The sequence below is a fragment of the Phaenicophaeus curvirostris genome, chromosome 1 (genome assembly GCF_032191515.1).
Source record: "Phaenicophaeus curvirostris isolate KB17595 chromosome 1, BPBGC_Pcur_1.0, whole genome shotgun sequence".
Taxonomy (NCBI): Eukaryota; Metazoa; Chordata; class Aves; order Cuculiformes; family Cuculidae; genus Phaenicophaeus; species Phaenicophaeus curvirostris.
The window spans coordinates 140797693-140813729 of record NC_091392.1 but is presented as its reverse complement, the minus strand read 5'-3'; the positions used below and the strand labels follow the sequence as shown (position 1 = coordinate 140813729).

The following is a 16037-nucleotide window of genomic DNA, read 5'->3' as shown; positions in this document are numbered from 1 at the left end:
GAAACTTTCCCACCTGACATTACATCTTTGGTCTTTTCAGGCTTTATGTATTAAGTTCTCGTAACAAAATGTTATTTTATAAAATAATCAGTTGTGTGTAGTCAGAGAAGGTCTACTGTGTGAACTTACAGGCCTTCCCACTACCCCTCCCTCTCTCTTCTTCCCCACTGCCTGCCTTCTGAAAATGCCACGTTTCTAGCTGTATATTACTTGGGTCAACAACCCTCTTAGGAAAAATAGCAAAGAAAAATAGCCCTCATTTACCAGCCAAAATTCAGTTGTAGCTGTCTGAATAGAGACTGTGGGATTTGTCTCTTGCTGTACAATATAAAGTGCCTGAAGCAAATGACAGGCACCCTGCTGGTTTGTACAGTGCCAGTTTTCAGACAGAATAACTTTTAACTAGAAACCTCTGATTAAAAAGCAGGATTTGTGTCCCAGACATCTCAAGAACTGGCTTGGACTAGGCCTCCAGCTGTTGTAAATCTAAGTGGATTTCACATTAGAATTAGTGCTGCATGGTCTTTGAAGGTGCTATTGATAGATTTGATAGAAAATATACTTTCAGTAAATAAGTTCTGTTAGGAAAATTAATGAGGGGAAGAGAGAAGGAAAAGAAAATCCAAGTGAAAGTTGAATGTTTAGAGGCCTTTAACATCTGTTTAAATGCTGCCAGTGAATTGTTCAAACCTGATTTGAGCCTGGGAGTGCAATTCCTTTTATTCCTGTATACTATTAATAGTAGCTATAATTGACTAGAAAATTGAAAGAACACAGGTGACATCTCTGTGAAGTAGGTAGCAAAAAGCATTTAGAATTCGGAAGACTGACAAAGGTTCATTTTGTCATGGCCAAAGTTTTAACCCAAGAGAATATACAGCACAGATTATTTTTGCTTACGACCTCACATGAGTCTGTGTGAGCACTGGGAGAAAGAAGTTGGCTAACAATTGTTTTATCTTCAAGTAGGCTAGTGTACCACCAGTACACTTTGTGACTACCATAGATAAAAATACCTTTCAAATGAAGTGCTGCAAGACACACTACAATTTTAAATCTCCGCTGAGTTGATAACTATATACATGTATGTATATCCAGGCAATGAAGTGGTGATGATGTGCTGGAAGATCTTTCCAGTTCTTTCTGTCATTCTCAGTTATTTATTCAAAAGCTCTGAAATACAGTAAAAGAAACACTGTCAACATCATCTGTGTTTTGCTCTTTGAGTGTTTGTGGGGCCATGTTATGGCATCTGATTTATTTTGAAAGAAAAATTATAAAAGGCAGGCTGTAATTCCTTGCCTGTTCTTTTGATATTTCCCGGTTTTTCTTTTTTTTTATGGCAGTGGAACAGAGCCAAACAACTTCCCCTTTGTGTAGTTTATTAGGTTATCTGTCTGCTGCATAGAACAAAAGCAAGAAGGATAGTTCTATTACTCTTGTCAGTTATGTTTCTGTTAGCAGACTTCCAAACTTCCCCACTTTGGCTGGTTATCAAAGAAACTTTTATTGTTACTAGCTCTTAGTCCTGCCTTTGAGTCAAAATCCCAAAGAGCTTCCTTTCAGGGGCTTGAAGTGCCCTATTCATGTGGGTTATGATCTGTACTTTGTCTGGTCCCTACAGCCAGCCAGGCTAGGGGCTGAGTGTTCTGTTTGTGAGTTCCAGTGCTTTTTAAAACCAAAACACATTGTCCTCCCCTTTAAAAAGAGAAGCGTCCTTCTGTTTCAACCTTGCCTTAAGAGGTGCAAACCCAAAGCACTATTCTATTTTCTTTTCATATTGCAGAGGGAATGGATTTTGGTACCGCACCTGAATAATTTTCCGTATGGGCATGGAAATGTGCTTTAAAATTGCCAGTTGTTTAAGAGAAAAGACGACAGAAGGAAAGAAAAGAAAGCAAGTTTATGGGGCCTTTGAAGGCAGAGCAATCTCTTAGGGAGAAGGAATGGCACAATGTTTGGGGTACTAAAATACAACTTTGGCAACACAGTTTCATTTCTGTGCTTCCTGTGTAGGACTTAAAACAGACTCCCTCTGGGATCTACTTCATATATTTCAGTGGCGGTCAGCCTCTGAACTACTTCCAAGGATCTGGCAAATTCCCATCTAGATCAGTATACTTGGTGTTTCTTGCTAGCTGTCTCTAAGCCTTCAAAGCCACTCAGCAGGCAGAAGACATGTAAGGAGCCACCTACATGAATTTTTCACCTCTCTGCCTTGTTATTCCTGTGGTGCAAATGGGAGATAAACATGGTCTTACCTCACTGAGGTGCAACAAGGATCAGTTGGATGGTGAGACAGTTGAATGAGAAGAGTGCACAAAAGATTCAAAGGCAAGATATTTGGGAGAAATCTCATTGACAGAAATGGCTACGCAGATGTTCACTGTTTCTATTATACAACGGACTCCATGCTGTCTGTCCACGTAGGCACTGTGAAAGGGTGTGTTTGAACATGCAAACGCTGTAACATACACTTGTGTATATAGATATTCCCCTTTCTGTTATGCTTTCCAAAATCGGCTATTGTGTAGCCTGTTCTGTGGGCACGAATCTGGGAGCTCTTGGGAAAGGCATAACGGCCTTACAGAGTAAAATTCTCTCTATTTTCCTCATGTGATAACTACTCTGTAAGATTGCTTAATTAATAACAAGCAGGGAGTAACCAGCCACTCAAAATAAAACAAGCCCTAAATGTGAATTATCAACAACTTTGAACTGCAACAGGAAGTTTTTTCTTAATGCATGCATGTATGTTGCAAATAAAATACTTAGTGCTGCTCATTTTTTCCTTTTACCCAGGTGAATGGAGCGAAGCTCTTTATCCCTTGCTGACAACTCTCACGGACTGCGTAGCCATGATGAGTGACAAGGCAAAGAAAGCCATGGTCTTTTTATTAATGCAAGACAGCGCCCCAACAATAGGGCTCTGCCTGAGCCTTCAGTATCGCAGGGATGTTGTCTTCTGCCAAACCGTAAGCAATCTAACATGCATGATTTGATTGTGCTTTGACTTGTGGTGGGCTTTATAATAAAGGTGACTGTTTTCAGAATTTTTCAGATCCATTCTGCCCTCGGGTTTAACACTGTGATCTCCTCTTGCAGTCTGTGCAATCCTGACCTTACTGGACACTCGTATGCATTTGACAATATATAACTCAGGGGTCCCCTTGGATATATATTGACGATTTAAAGAAACATTACAGAACGAGTTAAAATATACTGCTATTTACAGAAACAGCCTTTTGCCTTCCAGTGCCACCATACTAAAATCAGAAGTAAGATGTGAAAGGAGCGGGGGAAACCCCATGAGCAGAAGGTTTACTACCTTAGTTACTTTCTCTTGTTTTCTTTGCACTGAGAAAACCAACAGCATCTCTGGCACCTAAGGAGAGAAGTCCAACTGCGTGAAGAGAAATGAATGCTGTTTTTTTTTCCTAAAAGTTCTGTTTCTGAGCCTGCTGAGGTCTCTTGTGCCAGGTGGCAGGTGTCTGCACAAAGAAAAACTTCTACATTTCTTCTGCCTACTACACTTCTGTAATGTGTCTACTTCCCCATGAAATCAGCATCCTGTTCATTTATTTCAAACAGCATATCTCTAGGGCATTGTTTGTTAGGGCTATTGTCTCAGGATGTAAAATCTCATAAATTCAGGGATTTTTTCTACACAAAACCCACTTCATATTGCAGATTTTTTTTTAAACTCAATGCTTTGAATGTGCTTACCCACTATAAACAGAACTTTATTCCATTCTATTTAATTCTGTATGCCTACGTACATGCCATATGTCAATCACCTGGGAAATCCCACTGTTGACAGAGTGAATTAAGACTGGTACTAATCGTAGATCTTAGTACTAGGTCTTCAAGATCTTGTCCTGAATAGAGTTTGAATCTTTGCCTAATGGAATCAGATATCACAGTTTCAACCTTTATTAATATTTCTCTTTTTTAAAAAAAAAATCATTTATTCATGCTATCAAAATTTATGGCCTAGAACTAGCTGTGTTGCTTTTGCATCTGTAACGAAAACAATTCTTGAAGGAGGCTCTTCTGTAAGTTGTAGATCCTGATACAAATTATCGTGTCCAGAAAACAAAAAATGTGAAATGAACAGCAGTCCCATTTTGGGAGAGCTTGTGAGATGGAGGCAATGTGCCCTAGATCTGATTTTATGAATATTTTGGGGATTTTTTTGGTTTCTTATCTTTCTTCAGCTGCAAAGAAAACTAGAGTGATGTTTGAAGGGAAAAGAGCATCAGTCTGACAGATTTTATGGCACCTCTTATACGTGAAATCATTTCTTTTTGGGGCTGAAGAGCCTTTTCTGACTTGAATCAATTCACCCTTGTCTGTGTTCTCTCCCACAGCTGACAGCTCTCATTTGTGGTTTCATTATCAAGCTGAGGAACTGCCTTCATGATGATGGATTTCTGAGACAGCTCTACACCATTGGCTTGCTGGCGCAGTTTGAGAGCCTGCTGAGCACTTATGGTAAAAGCACGGGGCAAGTGGGTGGGATCGTCTATTGAGTCAGCAAATTCTGCTTTAAATTGGCTGCAGCAGAACATGAGCTTTTGGGACAATCTGTGACTCAGCTACAAAATGATTTTGAAAGCTGAAATTCAAAACCAGATTATCTTTGGAGTACTTAGCTAACAACTCTGAGTTTCTTCACATTTAATTGAATTACTTCTAAAAGATAAAGTGTACTTGCCTTATAATATTAACACAAAAGGCTTAAAAAACAGAACAGTATCATAGTGGTCAATTTCTCAGAAAATAAATGGATTAAAGTTCTGGTAAGCTGGTAGAAACTGCACAAAATAGGCTTTTGTAAATTTTCTTGACCTCTTGTAATTCTACAGAACAAAATGAGGCTGAAAAGAGAATACAAAATAGGGGAAGTACTTCACTAGAAAGAGTTTTGCTTCTGTGTCTGAACAGCCATCTGGCTGCCAGTTAGGAGATGCCTTACTGAATAAATCCAGAACACACTGTAACTTCTACAACACAGAGGTTATTATGGCTGTGACACTGCTGGGAAGTACTTAGTAGTATCATCTAAATTGGAAAATGAGAGCACATAGTCTACGTGAAAAACAGTAGTCTGGACTCTGCTGGATAATTAGTGTCTTCTAAACTTGTTATACTCATGAAGTCAGTCACGACATTGTTTGCAGTCTGAAAGTCAAGGTGAAAGCCTGGACTCTGGAGGCTTTTCAGCCATAGAACTTCTTTATGAGAGCAATGACCTACAGTTGTCATCAAATCGCTAAAGGGAAGCTGTATGTAACAAGTAATGATTGTGATTCACTTTTTCCTCCTTGATTTAGGTGAGGAGCTGGCAATGCTGGAGGACATGAGTTTGGGAATCATGGACTTGAGGAATGTAACCTTTAAAGTAACTCAGGCCACATCAAATACATCTATGGACATGCTGCCAGTTATCACTGGAAATCGGTAAAACAAAATGAGGGGAGGGAGCAGGAAGTGAGGTGGGACTGCAGGCAGGAGAAGCAGCGATATTGCACTTGAAATTAATTACGAGCTTTTGTACTGTGCTGTTTTTCTCCTCAGAACTTCAAAGAAATGTTTTGAAGAGAATTTACTCATTTGTACTGATGTTTCATTTTACAGGAAGCTAAGCTGAAAAGGGATATATGGCAAGGCTCAAACCATGGCAGTATTGTTTTATGAATAAGTATCACCTTGAGCTAGCTTTCCACAACCATAAGCCAGAAATATTAAAACTTTTCTTAAGCACTTTTATTGGTTTTAAATTTGACTGACCTCAAGGCTGATCTCCTTGTCTGAAGTTTGCTGAAGATGATCAGTTGATCAGTGCTTTGCTATATTCCACTGAGTAATGGGCTACTGTTGGGATGACCCGACATGGAATGTGTATCAGGCAGTTGATGGGCTGCTGCTGAGGGGAGGCCTAGTTAGGATCAGTTTCCAGACTCTCAGATCCAAGCTGGCTTTAATTTATGGATGCTGGTGAAACACCAGACTGCTGCTCATTTTGACCACTTGTCTGAAAAGAGATATTTTCAAGTTCGAGCTTAAAAGCAATTTTTGTTTTAAAAGTCTGAAGTAACATGCACTCACATCCTCACATAAAGTGGAGAGTTACAGCTTTGTTATGGTGGGAAGTGTTTACAACAGAGCCACACTTCAGTTTGAATGCCTCAGGCTGCTCTTCAGCTGGCCTTGCACTGGTTTCTGTCACAGGCTCCTGCAGTGGAGTACTTGCCCAGAGAGAGTCATTTCATAGATGATGATGAAGCTGCAGAAGGACAGAGGCCTGGCGAAAGTCAGTTTTTGTAACATGTCTGTATCTCAGAGTCTTTAGAATCTTTTAGTTTTTAATTTGATTCCTGGAGGAAATAAGGCTTATTTGATGATAGTGTGCTGTCAAGCGCCACTGGAGCTTTGCCCAGCTTTGTCCACATCTGAAAAAGAGCTAGAATTCTCAAAGATAAAAGCATTTAGAGGATCTTTGTTAAGTTAAGGTCTACAGGCAATGAAAAGGGCCCTGGCTGAAAGAGGTATGCAGTATGGTCATGTATGTTACCGAAATTGCCGAGACCTGTGGAAACAGCTGACAGAAAATAAATTTCAAAGAAAATCTTTAGTTGAAACTTGACATCAGCTATAGGACACTACTCAGCAGGAAACCAATCTTCATTAATTTCAGGTCTGATAGTGTTGCTTATTATTTTGCTGTCTAGATTTTACTCAAGAAAGAGAAGAAAGAAATCATGCATATTTATTTTGGTGCAAACTATTGGCAGCTTTACACTTAGAGTTGAAAATAGGATTTTTGCTTTCAGACTTAGCATAGGATTTGTGTGTCCACCCAGTGTAAATGTGGGGCTGACAATTTTGATTACCTTATTATAAATTTCTTAGAGCTCTTTTGCTACACTTGAGTGCATATGCTCTGCTTAAGAGTTCTACACTGTAAGGATTTGGGTGTAACACCAAGGTATTGCTGCTGACAGGTTAACAAACAGCACACAAACCACAGTAACTTTTGTCTCGGCAGTTCCAACATAGGGTAATATGACTTTGCTTTAGTCAGCGCTGATGTTATGGGATGAGATAAAAGGTGTTACCTCACATTTGCCATGAGATAAAGCACAGACAGTGCTTTTTGCTCAGCTGCCCCAAGGTAACTTCTTGTGCTGCAGGAAGACCTTGTAGGTCTGAGCAATAAGATTCTGTATCAGTGCTTTTGTTAGCTCCCCCTTCAGTTCATGTTTAGGTCGCTGCTATCACTGCCTCTATCCTTCTGCTCAGAAATGTGTTGCTGTATCCAGAACTGTATCCTTTTATGCATGTGCTTGATCACTAGCCTTTATCACTTTAAAATCAAATATATTTTACACCTGATGAGACAAGAACATGCCAGAATTTGGCTTTTTCTAACCAAGTTGTGTAAGAGCTGCAGTATTAATGAGCACAGCAAAATCAGCTCTTCTGAGGAAACTGGCAGATCTGACTGAAATGTCCATGAGGATGTAAAATCAACGTTACAGGTTGCTGCAGGTTTCTGTTTGAACTAGAATAGCTTTTCTGGTTAGGAGCAAGCTGTGGCAGTTCCTTAAAGTCCTCAGTTTTGACTGCTACTGATTTTTTAATAGTTGTATTACATTCTAGATGTTATCCCTCTTTACAAAAATAATACGTTCTCGGAATGCAGCTTTTTGATCTTTATTTCTAATAGCTGTTTGTTTATTTGCAGTGATGGATTTAATGTGAGGATCCCTTTGCCAAGCGCCTTGTTTGATTTGTTGCCGCGAGAGATTCAAAGTGGCATGTTACTGAGGGTTCAGCCTGTTCTTTTCAATGTGGGAATCAATGAGCAGCAAACCCTAGCAGAGAAGTATGTATTCAATCATGCGCGTTTAACCTTAATGGCAGTTCTGCAATCTCTGGTTCTGATGGAACTGTGTCTCTGCAGAGTTGCACTGTTGCCTTACTAGCAGTGATTCGTTTTCTCCAGTGCACAAACAAGGGAATATTAAATGAAGCTGTCAAATACAAAACAAACAAAAGGAGGTTCTGCTTCGTATGGCACATAGCTGTGGAGCTCCTCACCTCATGGCTTTGAGTCTAGTGCAGGTTTATGCAGGTCAGAAGTGGATTTACAGAAGGGGAAATCTACCATGGATTATTTAACACAGAGGTGCTGCTTTTGACTTGAGACCTCTGTGAGTGACAAATCACTAGAGGCCAAGAGATCATTCCGAGTATCGCTGTGCATTTGCCCTCTTGGTTTTGCACTTTCCCCTAAACTCCTTCTTCTGGCTGTCAAAAAGAAGGATAATGGGCTAGATGTACCTTTCTTCTAACATATACTTGCTCTACCTGTAATGCAACACTGTTTTCATAAAGCTGAAAAATATAATTATGTAGCTAGATTTTCCAGGGAAGCTGTTCAGATTTGCAAGAGCCACCAGAGCTTCCCTCTGTTGTGGCCCTGTCCTGTAAAGAGTACATAGACAGAGCACTGCTCTAACAGAGAACTCCAGTGAAGTCAGACATGTGCATGTTGTGACAGCAGCCTCAGTACTAGAGTGCAGTGGGCAGTATTAATGTGGGCAACTAGAAAAAAAAATCTAAGTTCCAAAAGCTACAGTGGTCCTTTGTTGCCTATAAATGGAGCCCAAGGTGACTGGCATAGAGACATCGACACCGTGTATGTGTGTATCTATGTCTGTAGATACAGTTAGATGAGATGAATCATGGCATTGTTAACAATATTTATTACTTTTACGGTTTATTACTTGTTTTTCCTATTTCTCATGTGCATATCTCAAGTCAAAGTTCTCAGTCCTATTTTCTGATTTTATGCTTATTATTAGCTTATGAACAAAGCTAGGAAATCCATTATTAAAAGTTTGAATTTTGGCAAAATTATTTACCAGTTCTGTATTTAATATTGAGAGACGCAAAAGCCAAGGAATTTTAAGTACGATTTTCCACAAGATTTTTCTTTCACCTTCTTTCCCACTTTTCCCCCTCACACTCATATTTTGGTTGGACTCGATGATCCAGTGGGTCCTTTCCAACCTAGTGATTCTGTGATTTTCTTTTTCTTTAATGAACTGCTATATTACAACACTTCTCTGTTCCACTTTACCCTGCATTTGAATCGTTAGTCATTTCATGGAATGGATCTTTAAACTTTTTTCTGGTAATCATGTTGCCAAGTGACATTGTTTTGAAGAAAAGGAGAAATCTTTTATCTTGCATTTAAAACGTTCCTTTCTTTGTCTTCTGAAGGTTTGGAGACACCTCACTGCAAGAAGTCATTAACATGGAAAGCTTAGTGAGGTTGAATTCGTATTTTGAGCAGTTCAAGGAAGTTTTGCCTGATGATTGTAAGTATTTGGTAATTAATGGCAAATTTGGTTGAACAGATTAATTTAGGTTGATTTTTTCATTTGTTTGCTTCATGTTAGTTGTTGAAATGTTGATGATACACCAGCATTACTAACATCCAAGAAACGATGCAGCTCTATTTTAATGTATTAGTACTAAGTAGACCAGATTCAAGAGGTTTAAGGGTCAGTCTGATTAACTTCCCTTTTCTAATTTATTTTGCTGCTCTTTTTAAGTGGCATGAAGTGCTATCTCAGCATGCAGCTGGGCAGTCAGATTGCTGTGAGGAGAAGGCGTAAAATTGACAGGTCATAGGAGAAGCAGCTTATGTGCTTTTGGTCACATTCTCTGCATTCATGATAACCTGCACAGAGAGCAACTGCTGTTTTTTAGGAACTGAATCACTTTCCTCTCTGCTTATCCGTGGGCACTTTACTAATATAATTGCTGCATCTACAGCCATCAACACAGAAGTCCAGCACCTGGAAGAAAGGCAGTAGCTACAAGCTTGAATTTTACTGGCTATATACAAAAATTTTTTGCTCATTACTGGTTTTTTTGGCATAAGCATTATTTATATGTGACCACAAAAACAGTGAAAATTCATTGATTTGTTACTGTTAGTACCAGACCTCTTATAAGCTGATTTTGTGGGTCCCACAATTGCAGTTTTATTGCAGAAATAAAAATGCAGGAACATGCAGCAGAGTAGTAAGAATTCTGTCTTTTGAGGTACGTTATTATACTTCCAGTTACCCTGGATTTTTAATGTAGCTGAGAGAAGAACTCGTTTCCCTCCTTCCAGGCATTTGTAATCCTGCATAATTAATTCTCTGAAATTTTAGCTGCAAAACTCTTTATTTTATCGTAGTTTGCTGTCAGACTTTCTTGAAAAGATCATAGGTTAATCAATTTAAAGTGATTTTTTTGTTTCGATTTTTTTCCCCTGTTTCTTCATGTCTCTGTTCATAGTCTTTCATAATAAATTTCCCATTCAGCTCCTCCCTCTTGTCTTTGATTTTGCTTGCTTTTGTCACTTCAGTCTCTTCCCTCTTCCCTAAACCTCTTATGTTGATCCAGTTCTCTTTTAGCGTCTGCCTTTTTTCTGAAACTCTTCCTTTATCCTGCAGTCTGTTTTCTGTCCTGTTATTTGTTCATTCTCTTTTCATGTGTTTTTGAACTCTGTTTTAACTTTATACTTATTCTCTATTTTTAAAGAGCACTTGTGCCATGACCTCGAGTTTCTCATTTACCAGTAACAATTCCACTTTATACCAGGGGTTTTTCTTCAAGTAACATAAAGTTGTGAATAAGTTTGGCATGTGGTGTTGGGCAGCTGGCGTTAGCGTTTGCCTTAACAATTAAAGAAAAAAAATACTCTTGTTTCCACCTGCCTTTTCTCCTTTACTCTGCTTACTTGTTATTACATTGATCCCTACCACATGAAATGAATGCCACAAGGAAGTAAAATCTGCCTTCTGCTAAAACTTCTTTCTGCTTCACTGGTTTTCCTGGGGAAATGAAGACATAATGTGCCTGGTTTCATAATCCAGCTTGGACAAATGGTCTCTGGTTATAAATATTAAGCAAAACTTTTGAATAGAAGTGTCAAAAAATATTCCAGGTGTCCCAGCAGATGTGTTAAAGATGCTCTGTGAAAAGTTGAGCCTATGTGGACAAACCTCGGACTGTGCTTGTCATAAGGAAGGTTTGAGGGTGCGTTTTGTACCTCCTCTGTGGTCATATTTAGGATTTATAAAGCGAAACGTAATTTTCCATGCACCTTTGTTAAGAGAGAATAACATTTTATCTTTAACTGTAAACCAGGTGGTTATTATGACCAGCCAGTGGTAAGTACAGCAAAGGGAAAACCAAAAGGGACAAGAGGCCCAGTGAGGTATCTGCTGGTAGGTCATAGGAAATGTTTCTTCAACTGTCCTTGTCCCTGTGCTCGTAATTGTAAGCACTGCAGAATTTCTAAGATGTGATTTACTATCTTAGCTTCATTAGCTCCTCATCCTTGTTCCATGGGTAGGGACACCTCCCACAAGACCAGGCTGCCCAAGGCCCTGTCCAACCTGGCCTTGAAGACCTCCAGGGATGGGGCAGCCACAGCTTCCCTGGGAAACCTGTGCCAGTGCCTCACTGCTCTTGTACTGAAGAATTTCTTCCTAATATCTAATTTAAGTCTCCCTCCTTCCAATTTAAAGCCATTCTCCCTTGTCCTATCACTACATGTCCTTGTAAATGTTCCCTCCCCAGCTTTCCTGTAGGCCCCCTTCAGGTACTGGGAGGCAGGCCCCTACAAGTTCTTCTTGGAGCCTTCTCTCCTCTAGGCTGAACAACCCCAGCTCTCTCACCCTGTCCCAATAGCAGAGGTGCTCCAGCCCTCTGATTGTCTTTGCAGCCTCCTCTGGACCTGTTCCAAGAGTTCCATCCTTCTTATATTGAGGATTCCAGAACTGAACACAGTGTTCCAGTTGGGACCTCGCTCTTTGAACCCAGAACATGACCACTGAAAGCACTGTGAAATACTGAAAATTTTCTATTGATTTATTTCCACTTAATGAAATATTAATAAACAGATCGTGGCAGAGCAGTGTTCTGTCAGAGAGAGTATTTCTTGAAACTGAAAACTGGCTATCTTGCAAATTTAAAATGTGAGCACAATATAAAATATCTTCAGAGTTTCTGTAGAGATGTGCATGATATCCTATCACCTCTGAGGGCAAATAATACCAGCAGTAACGTGTTTATATGCAGTTCTGAATAGGCTGCGAAAGCAAGTATGTCTGTGACACAGAGACCAAGATACTATATCAATATTGCTCCCTTTGTTCACTCTGTTATTATATTGCTATCAGATTCTGAGCTCTTGAAGTTTATATAACCTGAGTTTCCAGCTAAGTGTAATTAAGCTTGTTTTGTTGATGATCCTAAGTAAGAATTGGATTAATTGTTGTAAGCTTTGATAGTTTCAGGAAAATGTGATTGTGTTCGCAACAGGGAGCACTTTTCACGTCACTTGTCTTTGTAAAAGTGTTGAATACTGATAAATGAGTTGGTTTTGTTTGTTTTGTAGGTCTACCTCGATCTCGTAGTCAGACGTGCCTGCCTGAACTGTTAAGATTTCTGGGACAAAATGTACATGCAAGGAAAAATAAGAATGTTGATATCCTTTGGCAAGCTGCTGAGGTATTTATTAATCTAAGCATCTCTGCATAGTTCAGTTGATTTTCTGTGTGCAGATGTATTTTCCCCTCTTTTATTACCAAAACATTTGAATTTCTTCATTTGCTTGCGTGTAGTTTGGAAATGCTGCCAGGGTAACCCTGCTCTGGAATGAGACACAGGGAGATAAAATGTGTTTTCCCCATTAGTATTTTCCCTACAACTCGTGCAACGAGGTGCTGCTCTCTCAAATATGACAACTTTTGACATCAGAGTCCTACATAACATATGCGTGTCTCTAAGGAGAAGTACAAGTGTGTTCTCTGACAAAGTAGTGCATGAAGAAGGCTTGATGAATTGTCTATCCCATTCTAGATATGCCGCAGACTAAATGGTGTTCGATTTACAAGCTGTAAAAGTGCCAAGGACAGGACCGCCATGTCGGTCACCCTAGAGCAGTGTTTGATCCTACAGCATGAACATGGAATGGCTCCGCAGGTCTTCACCCAGGCTCTGGAGTGTATGAGGAGGTAAGAGTTTGGCTGTGTCACTTATTCCTAAATGAGGAATCATGCAAACGGCAGAGGAGCAGTGGTCTCTGTTTCTATCAAAAGGAAAAAAAGTAAAATAAAGCCAGAAAACTGGCAAACTGGCTGCTAGAATTCATCCCTCCCTTGCATGTGTTAGTGAGGTGCGTATGCTAAAGCTGATTGTTACCAGATTTGGATCATATGGGCTTTAGTTTTCAGTAGCGAATCAGGAGTTTCCAGAGAAGCATGTGAAAACATGTTTTCAGTTAATGCTGAGCTCACAGAACAGGAAACTGGTGCTTCTTGGAAAGTTGTTTAATGATGAGGTTACCTGAACATAGCACTGGGTTTCTTAGTTCTAGATCAGGCAGATTTCCCAGGGATGACTTGTCTTTTGTTCTTGGAAACACAGACACCTGCGGTTTGCACTGGTTTACCACCTGTATTCTTTAGAAGTGAAACACAGCTCACTGCGTGAAATGTCGGTATGAGTGTTTCACAATACAGCAACCAAATTTCATCACAATGTGTCAGTGTGCTGTTGTCCTATTAATATAATGATGTTCTGTATTCTGAAGCAGCAGAGATGTTTGCAGAATTAAATACTGTACTGAAAAAAAAAAAAATCTGTTTACTGTTGTTCAATGCCTTGTTTCAAGCACTGCTGGAAAACTCCGTAACTCACATACCAAAAGAAAGGATAAGAAATCTAGCTTTAGTCTTTATCAATGTAGTTCAACAATGCTGTTCAGTCCTGTTTTTCAACATTCACTCTTACTGAATGTACTGTACTGTGTGTCTCTCACCAAATTTTCTAGAGTGTTCAATTCTCTTATCCTTTCTGTATGTTTTTGCTGTTTGACCCTTTCTGACTCTTCAGTTACCTAGAAGGAAAATGTCTCATATAGTAACACTTGTAGCCTCGTACACTAATAATCTGATTTTTCTATCTGCACCTAATTGAATGACACTGGACTTTTTTACTGTCACTTTAGAGCTGCGTTATTGCAGAGTTAGTGCACAACATGAAAACTGCATTCAGGCTCTTGTAAACCTTGGTGTTAGGAACAAAGCTTAGAACAGGTTTTTTAACAAAGAAGTTAAAAACTTAAAGCTAAGTGGCTCTCAAATATCTCTATTTAAATTATGCAACCTGTTGACTTAGACATCTGAAAGGAAAAAACTTTGTTGCACAGTTATTTATTTACTAAGAGTTAAAACTGAATGGGTATTATACTAGGAATGTTATTCTCTTTAAACTAGTTACTGAGATAATAGGCTGGGATTTTTAATGCAGTGATGTACACAGTAGAGAAAGAGGTTAGTAATAACAATGTTTTGGATCTTCAGACTCTCAGTTTAATGTAGCACAAGATCAGGTACAATATTGACTCAAAAAAATGCATTGCTTTATTTTGACCTACACAGGGGTATTGAAAGAGGGCCAATTTAATCAAAACCTTTTGGCTCATGTGTTCTAGCAACATCAGGGACTTGCTCTAACAAGTGAAAGACGTGACTTTCTTTTCTTCTGTTGTGAATCTTTGCCTCAGAGAGATTTTTGCAGAGCAAATACTGACTAGTCCCCAAGGAATACTAAGATTAGATCATTCTTTCAGCCCATCATTCTTTCTTCCCACTCTTTCTGGCAGGTTGTTGTGTTTTTAAATTATATGCCAGTTCTGCTTGGGAAACAATGCTATAGAATTAACAGAACTTAATGAGAGAGAGAGAGATAGGATTACAGAACAAGTATGTAGGAATCCAACTCCACCCAAACCCATTTCAACCTGGAGAGGATGGCCCGACAAAGGTGACAGATTTAGGAAGTGAGAGAGTTGCAAGTTACTTCCAGGGCATTCAGAAACTTGCTTTTTCTCTTAATTGGAATATTTTTTTGTGTGTGTGTGTGTAATTGTACTAGAAGAGGAAGGCTTGGTTCACTGTTGAAGACTTCTAAAATTTCTCAGGCAGCTGGAGGGGCTGGGAAGAAACACTATTAAGTTATAGGAGTCAAATTATTTAATCCCTACTGGTAAATTTCCAGAGAAGAAAAGCATCCTTGCTTGCAGTTCTTGAAAAATTAAGAAGGCACTCTTTTCATCCATGTGATGTTTGTTTTCAGAGGTGTTAGTTACCACTAGTTCATCCTCAGGGACTTGTTTTCATTCCTAGTCTGGTGATAATTGTGTATCTGGGATAATTATATTTAATGAGCATGAACATCAGGAAGAGAACATTGAGTGCTCCTTGTAGATTCTTGTAGAAATTCACAAATGAAAGTTTGAGACTTTCACCTTAGAGGCAAATATCCTATTAGAATAACTTCACTTTACTATAAAGAAGTTGCAACTTTTCCACTCCCAAATCAAATATATGGTATTTCAGCCTATGAGCAATAAAATCATGATGATATGTCTGTAAGTCCAGGCTGCAGAAGACGTGACAACCTGGCCGGTAAAGGCAGCTCAAGAGACAAAGTCCAACTGGATGACATAGCCTCTTTCATCTGCAGCAGTGCCAACGCTTCCCACTGGACTAGTGTCTCCCTGCCTTCCTTCCTCCAACCAGATTACTGTCCTGTCAGCCACCAGTGGAGCTGTTTGTGTCCAGTTTCAGTCAAAATCAGACTGAGCAGCAAAATCATTTACACTTTTAAGGTAGCTCAGCTCATTCTTTGTTAAACCAGTTAGGAAGTTTCAACACAAGCAGCACAGCCAACAGGGAAGAGCACTCTCTGATAGGGTGTTGTGGTTTTCAAGAGCCATGACACAGGGGCTCTTGAAAAGCAGCTGGAAACAGGGTGGATGAAATAATCTCTTTCAGCTGCCACGGTGCTGACTAAAAGGACTATATAGTAAAGCCCTGATGGCCATAAAAAGGATAGAAAGTTTGGTTGTATGCCTCTACTGGTTGACCTGCTTTAAGAATAAAATTGTGGTC

General features: G+C 39.4%; 1 protein-coding gene across 9 annotated transcripts in view; it reads left to right on the top strand.

Annotated features, from left to right (window-relative positions):
• The window catches only part of INPP4A (inositol polyphosphate-4-phosphatase type I A), a 79189-nt gene that overhangs the window by 52591 nt on the left and 10561 nt on the right, over positions 1–16037 (top strand). For all 9 annotated transcript variants that reach the window (XM_069876479.1, XM_069876470.1, XM_069876436.1 and 6 more), the window contains 7 exons: positions 2803–2975; positions 4371–4494; positions 5337–5463; positions 7751–7891; positions 9295–9392; positions 12476–12588; positions 12940–13094. In XM_069876479.1, coding sequence (XP_069732580.1) covers positions 2803–2975; positions 4371–4494; positions 5337–5463; positions 7751–7891; positions 9295–9392; positions 12476–12588; positions 12940–13094 — 931 coding nt within the window. The remainder of the gene's footprint in view (positions 1–2802; positions 2976–4370; positions 4495–5336; positions 5464–7750; positions 7892–9294; positions 9393–12475; positions 12589–12939; positions 13095–16037) is intronic.